Source organism: Charadrius vociferus, unplaced genomic scaffold (genome assembly GCF_000708025.1).
Source record: "Charadrius vociferus isolate BGI_N301 unplaced genomic scaffold, ASM70802v2 scaffold964, whole genome shotgun sequence".
Taxonomy (NCBI): domain Eukaryota; kingdom Metazoa; phylum Chordata; class Aves; order Charadriiformes; family Charadriidae; genus Charadrius; species Charadrius vociferus.
The window spans coordinates 176,285-185,071 of NW_009647945.1; the positions used below are offsets into that span (position 1 = coordinate 176,285).

Below are 8,787 nucleotides of genomic sequence, written 5' to 3' on the forward strand. Positions count from 1 at the left end.
TACCCTGATGCCCCTTCCCGGGTGGGGAGGGGTGATGGGGTGAAAAAATAATTGTCTAAACGACAATAAATAGTTATGAGTTCCTCAAACCATAACAGCCGGGCAGCAGCCGCCCCGGCCGGGGGTAACAGGGTCCCTGCGGGGCGGCTCCGCCGGCACAGCCCCTAAACCCTCAGTGCGTCACCCTCATCGGGGGGGAGATGATCCCCTCGCACCCCTGCCTCCTCAGGCATCACGTCCCTCGGTTTCTAGCAGCTTTGGGGTGGTTTAGGTTGCCTTTGTTCAAGCGGCACCCCACGTGGAGCTGGATTTGTAGACAAATCCAAGCACAGCGAGGTAGCTGCTAGGCTTTCTTTACTCTTTATTGCACTCTTTACTCTCTGTAATTTCCTGTTTGCTTCAAAAGCTATATTTGTTAAGGGGGGGGGGCGGGGAATCAAACATTTATAACAATTCTGTCTGTTCCCTAGCAGGAGAAAACAAAGAAACTGGGGTCACTGGTTAAATGTCCGGCAGCAGCCTGGCTAACCTGCTCGCTCAGCAGTCCGTCAGTCCCGGCAAACACAAGCTCGTCCTGCTTCCCCAGCCGGCTCCCATCAGCCAGCCCCACGCCATGGCATGTGAAAACATAATACTTCTGGGCCTTTATAGTTGTTTTCCTTTTTTTTTTTTTTTCATCTTTCTGGGCTACCTTTCCGAAGCTTTTGCCAGCTTTCTCCATAAATAGGAGAGGGGAGGGATGTCAGCTGAAAATATGTGTATCCACACGCACGTATGTGGTAGACAAGAGAAAATCCTGGCCTCAGAGCCCCTAAAACCGCCGGGAACCCACACACAGTGAGACCCCTGGTGTGCAAGCAGCCCAGAAGCCAGACTCCCCCCACCCAGCGAGGAGCCGAAGCAAAGCTTTAGCTGGCTTTCCGACTTCAACAGCGTGGGCTTAGCCAGGCTCTGGGAGGCAAAGCTGGTGCGCAGGCAAAGATCACCCCACATCACTGAGAGAGAGGGAAAGCACTAATACGGCAGACATGTCTGCAGAGCCCGCTCTCCGCCGCCACCCCACAGCAAGGAGATGAGGCACCTTGGCCTCTCCAAGCCCTTCTTCATGGGGCAACCTGTGGTCTGACGTGGACCAGACCAGCTGGGCAGGTGGCCACCTCCCCAGAGTGTCCTCAGCACCCTCCCTCTCCAACTAACCCGCCAAACATTTCATTTACCTTTGGGGCAGCGTGGCCGTGCGGCACCAGATGCCAGGAGAAGCTGAGGTGAGAGGAGCCCAGGTGGCTTCTTCAGAGATCTTTGCCTTCCCCGCAGCTGCAAGGAACAGCTTTGTCTGGCTGTGGGGAAGATCACAACCTTAGGATCTGGGGTACTTGTAAAATCAAAGCCCCTGCCATGCCGGTATCCATCCTGGCTGTTCTGCAGGATTCCCCAGAAGCAGCAGCCTGGCCACACAGTCCTCCAGGACAGGGAGTCCCACAGCCACGTTTGCTCCTCCAGGCAAAAGCAGAGAAATCTGAACCATGAAAGGCGATGTGGATCACCCCACCCAGCTCCTCCTGACCTAAAGATCCCACTGATCTCATCTGTCCTCAGCCCGTCCACGCTGCAGCTTGTTCCCCCACGCAGCGGGGGTGCGGGGAGAGCCTCCTGGCCAGCCCTGTGGCCTGGCGGGTGGCACAGCCACGGGAGAGGGTCCCCAGCTCTCCGGGGAGCCCCGGGGACGCTCACCGCCGGCAGACGGCGAGGAGACAGGGGCGAGCCGAGGGGCTGGCTCGACACGCGCCGGAGGGGGGCAGCGCGAAGCACAAAGGGTCTCCCATCCTGGCCGCTCTGCCCTGGAACGCAGCATGGGAACCGCTGCCCAGGACAAATCTGTTCCTCATTATCCGTCCCCACTGCCGACGGATCCCGGCTCCGTCACCAGCCGCTCGCCGCCCAGCCCTGGCCGTCCCGTCAGCCGAGCAACTTGGGCACGACTTCACCAGCCAGCACAGCGGGGCAGACTGGGGCCAGGGCTGGCATCTGCTCCTCCGGAGGTAATGCCGGGATGAAAATGAAGTGTTCCCTCCACCGACAGGCAGGGGAGGCTTCCAGTGAAAGCAGGGAGAAGGGATGGCTGCATCACGTGCGAAGAGCAGGAAAGCAAACATGGGAGAATGCCGGAGAGGTGCTCAGTCTGATTGCATCCAGGTGAGCTGGATGCTTGGACAGACAGGGAGAAGTGGGAAGCAGCAGAGAACGGACTGACGTGTCTCCAAAACATGTGTACCCCGACACAATCAGTCTGAACTGCATTCTCCTGCATTTGCCTTCCCATTGAAAACGTGAGTGTGACCAAGGTCTCTGCCACGCTTTGTGCTTGCTGGGGCCAAGGGAGACGTGAGAAGCTGGGCTCCTGTTCACTGGCTTCCCACCGCTTGTTCCTCTGTAGGCCATCATGAAAACATCATTCGAGGGTGTCAGAAGTGCTCCAGAAACAGAGCAGAATGAAAAATCATGCAAGGTTGCCCATGAGTCAGCAGCACCCTTGCTGCAATGGAGAACGTGAAGCTGGCAGGTTCAAGGAAATTATTATTCCTCTTGATGAGGAATAATACAACTGGGTACTAGCTCCAGTTTGGGGCTCCCCAGAACAAGATATATATGTGTATATGTATCAGAGAGAACCAGCTTTAGGAAGACAAGGCAAAGAGGGGAGCTACCTACAGGGGAGCGCAGAGAAACCAGAGCCCAACTCTTCTCAGAGGCACACCTGGAAGGGCAAGAGGCAACAGGGACAAGCTGCACCAAAGGGAAATTCTTGCTGGGCATGAGGAGAATATCATTCTGTGCAGCAGTGGTACAGCCATGGTGTGGCTGCGGGACAGGGTGACATCTCCATCCTTGAGGACTTTCCAAGCCCAACTGGACAAGGTTCTGAGCTACTTGCTGTAGCTTTGCCATCAGCCTTGTATGGAGTCAGGGTCGGACTGCAGAACTCCCGAATCCCTTCCAGCTTAACATTTACCTGCCGTTCTAACATGCATTGTGCAATGGCGAGGTGGTGATTTCAAGACAAGCGCGCAATGCTGCTGCTTTAGCTGACTTGGGAGGTGGCCAACACCAATCCATCGCCCACAGCTTGGCTCTTCCATCCAGATGATGCCCTCGTTACCAGAGCTGCCATACATCCTCTTGCTGACTTCACAAGTTCTGGTGCCACAGAGAAACTGGAGGAGCTGAGCATGGGGGAAAGTAAATCCCTATGGAAAAAAAAATGTGCAGGTCTAATGGCAGGCTCTGAGGAGAAGCCTGCGTGCAAAATGAGGGGTCTGCGATAGGCAGCTCCGGGATGGGGTTGCTTATAATAACAGTCAGAGGGTTGGACGTTCTGAGTTACAGTCTGACAAGCAGCTCCTTTGGTTATGCCTTACTCTGCTGGAGAAGCAGAGGTTTGGGCACATGTGTGCGTGGTTTGGCCCAGTTCTTGTGTTTTTCCACTGAAGCACTTTGGTATTTTTAGGCTGAAAGAGACGGCTCTGTGCTATGCTGGAAGGATCAGAGCAGTCCTCCGCAGGGAGGACGTTGCCCGCTTGCTCTCCCTGTAAAGTGAAATAAAGGGAGCGGTGTATGAGAATAAAAAAACCTGATAAAACCCTTTGGGAAGGGTGTAGTGGGAGCCACCATCCCTGGTCACAACATGGCTGGGGTCAAGGGTGGGAAGAGGAGGCTCCAAGCTGCTGGCTGGTGGCGTGGAAAGAGCCTGCAGACACACTAGCTGCCAGGCTCAGATAACCGTCTGAGACGGCAGCAACCAGCCCCAGCGTTTCCCAAAGCTTGAGATGTCTACTTTTCCTCCTCTGAGGACCTGAATGCCGCAGACCCACCGCTTCCAGGAAAACAACCTGGCCCGCGCAGCTTGGTGTGCTGCCAAGGCCATCTTGTCTGCAGCAAACGCTGGCGCTGAGGTCCGGCACGCAGAGCACGGCTCGGCCAGCGTTGCTGGATGGTGGGATGGGAAGCAGGTGGGAAACCTCAGGAGGAGCAAGAGCTTCCAGAGGGATGGACCATCACGAAGCTCTCAGGTCTAGGAAGCTGGATAGGGACCCTGCCAAAAAGGACCTGGGGGTGACGGTAGACGCCAGGTCAAATATAAGCCAAACATCCATCCTGTGAATCAAGTAAACCACAAACTTCTCCTTTAGGAGAAGTGGAGCCAGCAGATGGAGGGAAGAGCAAAGCCAGCGCGCACCAGTGCGGGGAGGTTCCTGTGATCCAGAATACCCTGAAACAGACCCATTCAAACCATATTTTTGGCAAAGAGAAAGGAGGCATTGGACACGAGAAGATCTAGGCTGCCGGCACTCTGCAGCTCCGGCAGCGGGCAGCAAAGGCTGCTGGCCTCTCGCTGGCTGCTCCCCGAGGCATGGCCTAATGACGGCCGCAGGCAAGCTTCCATTCGGAAAGAATTTAATTTTTTTCCGCAAACATTATCAAAACTAGGAAATCCAGTTAGGCACATGGAGTCTGAGAGGGGGGCCGTGGCCTCGGGTGGAGAAGAGCGTAGAGGCAGGGGGGCGCGGTGCCTGTGAGGGAGAAGAAACGAACCAGGAGCTGCAGGCACCAGGACGCGCAGAGGTTCCCAGAGAGCAGAGACAACAGACGGCGACGCCTGCTCCAACTCCCATTTATTGAACATAACAAAATACTCTGCATATATTTTCACATTAAAACGATATTCTTGCAAATAGGATATTAAGTCTTGAGTCATTGGTCGTGCCCACGGCTACAGAAAACACTGACCCAGCTAGAGATTTAGTACGGCCCCGTATCAGAAATCAAAGCCAGAATAAGGCATACCAGAAATGCAAAACTATATAAAAACCTTTTAAAAACCTCATGCTCATCTGGCAGAACAGGTAGAGAGCAGAACAGCCTTCGCTGAGCCTTGTGGACAGTAGCAGGGGTACCGCCGGCTGGCCTGTCCCACGTTGGGCTCACTCACCCAGCGTATCTAAGTGTCCCCCTGTCACCTGCCATCTCAGCATGCCCACCCAGCTGGAACAGGCAGTTAATTACCTGCTCTGGGGAATTAACAGCCCAAGTCCCCATTCTTCCCTAAGAGGAGCATCCCCAACCCTCCCGTGTTGCCCGTGCCCAGCTGCCGTGCTGAGCTTTTGCACACCAAGCAGTCCTTGGGGAGGAATTCTTGGCCCTTGGGGTCACACCAGGAATAATTCCCTGTGTGGGCCATTGCCACCGCGTCCCACCACCCTCTCAGGAGGGACCAGGGGTGGCTGGGAGGCAGGTGGCGGGGACAGACCTTTGAAGATGCACTCAGCTCTCACCCATCACCCTGAGAGCTCTCACCCATTCATACCTGCTGCTCGCTCCACTCCTCGCACCATGACCAGCCCTCCCAGCTGATGGGCCCCAGGCCAACTGGAGGGACTGGGATGTGGGCAGGTTGAATGCCAAAGATGCTGTGCAAAGGCAGCTGCCTCCCAGCAAAGCCAGAAAGCTGAACACCGCAGCTTTCGGGAACACATCCAGACGAGAGGCGTGAGGCTGGCACAGCAGGTTGGCTGCTAGAGGAGTCCCTGTGCGTACTGGTTCACTAGTCCGGCTCCTGGTGGAGCCAAACCCCAGGAGCGCTGCTCCCAGTCCTGAGAAGGTTATGGCCTTGCCTCTGCGGTACCTCCATAACCTGGGGAACGCAGAGCTGCCATGGCAAGGAGCACATCTCTGGCCTCCTGGCTGAGCTCCGTGCATGCTGTGAGGAACCCAGCACTGGAGCCACCTTGAAGGAGCCACCACATCCCCACCTTGGGGCGGCACAGCCACGACGGGATCGAGTCCGGCTGGGATCCCAGCCCTGGGAGGAACATCTCTGGCCTCCCAGCGCTGTGAAGATGTGTAGGGACCAGAGAGGAAGGAAGAGGTTTGAAGGTCTGTGCCTCCCTGGGTGGACAGGGGTTGGTACCTGCTGTCGCAGCACGAAGCCCAGTTGTTGACCAGTTTTTGCATCAGTAGGTGCATAAGCAGAGCCCATCCCGGAGTGCAGCTCCTGGGGGAGTACTGGGCTCTCCTGCCACTCCTGGAGTTTATGGAGACACACACAAGCTTTACAACGCAAACCAGCCAAGCGCTCAGCGGGTCACAGCCCGTCCGCAGCCCCCAGCCCCTTCCCCATCCGCGGTCTGCCTCAGAGGTGGCTCGCTCTGTTGAACATCAGCCATCTGGGCTCCGTGGTGGGCACCATCCTGCCCTGCTCCTCTGTGGCCATCAAAGGCTGCAGCTCCTGCTGCTCGGCTCCATCCGGGCTGCTGTCGCTCTGCGACCTGCCACTCTTAGAGACGTGGCTGGGGAACTGGAAGCAGGAGCTCTGCTCCGGCATCGCCTGGCTCGCAGACTGGGGTCGCTCCTCCAGCACAGGGCAGGCGAATCTCCTGTGCTGAGGTCCGCTCTCGATGCCTGGAGGGGAAGCGATGCTCTCCAAGGAGGAAATGCTTTGGTTCCATGCCTTCTGCATATCCACTGGCACGATTTTGGTGGTCTCCGAGGAGACATAAACAGCCAGATCAGCCTGGTCTCCTTTCCACGGCAGCTCCTTCTCTGCCAAGGTGGGCGATGGTGGGATGATGCAGGGGCTGGGGCAGACATCCAGGCTGCCTGGGGGTGCAGAAGGAGGGACAGTGAGAGGGATCTTGCACAGCTCTCGCTCTCCCCCTGGGCCCTGCAAACACTGCAGACCTGACCACTACCAGCTGGCCAGCTGGCCCAGGGATGTAGGAGCCACCAGGAAGCCCAAGGAGGCTCTGCCGTCCCTCTAAAGCCACAGAGAAGAGTGATTCTGCCATTCATGCTCTGATGACTTTGGTTTTGCCCAGGCTGAGACAACTTTGCTCCGCAGGTGGAGGAAGGACAAGCTACCCAAGAGCAGCCGCCCTGGCATGGGAGCACCAGTGCCTACCAGGAGTTGTCTTTCCCTGCAGGACCTCATCGGTGGCTCGAGCGACAAATACGATCCCTTCATCATCCTCTCTCTCTGTCTCCGAGCTATCACTCTCCTCCTCCTCTGAGCTGACCATCACAAGGACAGGAGCTGCAGCAGGATGGAAGGAGTTGGTTTGGAGGATGGGGCACCCAGTGGGGGAAGGACTGCACCCATGAGAGAAGGACTTGGTGCTGGTGGGGTGCTGTCATGCACCAAGCTGGCAGTGGACAGGCACATCCCACCCGACCAGGTCCCCTTGCCGGGACCTGCACACCTTGCCTGCCACCAGCCCTACCTGCCTCCTGCCAGGGGACGTTTCTGTGCGTCTTCCCATTGGGTGCGTCACTGGTCAGAGAGATGTTCTTCTGCGAAGGAAGAGGGACCGGCTGAGACCTGCCTCGTGCAAACCCCTAACCCCAACCCTGGTGGCCCTGCAAGCCGGTGTAACCCCAGGGATGGAGATTCCCACCCCGGCTAGATGGCAGCTGGCAGTCAGTGGTCCCTAGTCCTTAGACTTAGTTGGGTCTTCATGGCCCTACAGCAAACAGCTCAGCTGCAATGGCTTCGAGAGCCTCCAAATGAGAGAAAACACCCAAGGCTTAATTCAAGGTGCAGTACCACGCTTCTGAGCTCAGATCTGCACCGACTTCCAGGCTACTTTGTGCTGAGTGCTCTTGGAAAACAAACGTGGGGCTCCTCCAGGGCTCGGGACAGCTTTGCCCAGGGAACAGCCGCCCCGCGGCAGTGCCGGTGTGGTGAAGACACACAGACTTGCGACACCCACGTGCTCACACGCAGCATAGCAGGACTGAGATGAGATGAACAGCTCTGCCCCGTGGCTCTGGAGCTGCTGATGCCCTGCAGCACCTCAACTAATCCCTAAAGGACCTCACTGTCTGCAGCCTGGGGGAGGCCAAATCTCAGAGCTAGGAAGGGAACAGGCGTTTGGGGAACGCTTGCCTTTTTTCTCCCCTTTTCCTTCAGCCTGGCCTTGCTCTTGGAGGAGCAGACGTTGTGCTTTGTGGACTTGAAGGTCTCCAGCCGCCTCTTCATGTTCTGCCGGAAGATTTCTTTATCTTGGCGCTCTTGTTTATCTGGAGAGATGAAGTGACGGCTGTAGCTGGCCTTGTACTGGCCGAGGGAGAGGCAAAGAGACAGAGGGTGAGCAGCTGGCCCCACGGAGCATCCTCCATCCCTGCTCCTCTTGCGGGTGCTGCGACCCTCCCTGGTGCCCTCTGCCCCATGCCAGACCCCTGCATTTGCCCTGGTCCTCCCTGCATCTGCCTCGGTGCCACCTGCATCGCGTCAGTGTCCTCTGCCCCACGCCAGTCCCCTGGCTCCTTCCCAGTGCCTCCTGCCCCATGCCAGACCCCTGGCTCCTGCTGCGGTCCCCCCCGCATCCCCCTGGTGCCCCTGGCTCCTGCCCCATGCCCCGGCGGCTCCGCACCGTGTCGATCACCTGCAGGTCCAGGCACGCTCCGCTCCCGCTTTCCCTCCTTGCGGGGTGGGGAAAGATGGAGATGACGGAGATGCTGGGCTCCATGCCAGCTTCCTGCCAGCCCTGGCACGACACACGCCCAGGGAAGGGGGTGGCTGCAGGGGTCCAGCGAGGTCTGCCCAGGGGTTTGGAGGGATGCTCATACTCACAGGAGGTTTGTGACCGACGACTCCGACATGGACGTGCGGCTGGGCATGGAGGGAAGCGCCAGCTTGGCAGCCGAGAGCACATGGCCACCCTGGGAGGTTGGGAGGGCAAAGCTGGCAGAGGGGCAGCAAGGACCTAGCTGGGCTGGAGGGGCTCCCCACCT

The 8,787-nt window shown here is 57.7% G+C and overlaps 2 protein-coding genes across 2 annotated transcripts in view; both read right to left on the minus strand.

Annotated features, from left to right (window-relative positions):
• Nucleotides 1–6,034, minus strand: part of PLEKHG4 (pleckstrin homology domain containing, family G (with RhoGef domain) member 4) — a 105,742-nt gene extending 99,708 nt beyond the window's left edge. Inside the window, 1 exon segment of the mRNA XM_009883255.1 lies at nt 5,966–6,034. Coding sequence (XP_009881557.1) covers nt 5,966–6,034 — 69 coding nt within the window.
• Nucleotides 6,035–6,187: 153 nt separating this feature from the next.
• SLC9A5 (solute carrier family 9, subfamily A (NHE5, cation proton antiporter 5), member 5) overlaps nt 6,188–8,787 on the minus strand; it is a 10,076-nt gene continuing 7,476 nt past the window's right edge. Inside the window, exons 12-18 of the mRNA XM_009883256.1 lie at nt 8,627–8,715; nt 8,417–8,475; nt 8,243–8,263; nt 7,940–8,148; nt 7,275–7,344; nt 6,956–7,087; nt 6,188–6,654 (exon numbers count right to left, since the gene is read on the minus strand). Coding sequence (XP_009881558.1) covers nt 6,188–6,654; nt 6,956–7,087; nt 7,275–7,344; nt 7,940–8,148; nt 8,243–8,263; nt 8,417–8,475; nt 8,627–8,715 — 1,047 coding nt within the window. The remainder of the gene's footprint in view (nt 6,655–6,955; nt 7,088–7,274; nt 7,345–7,939; nt 8,149–8,242; nt 8,264–8,416; nt 8,476–8,626; nt 8,716–8,787) is intronic.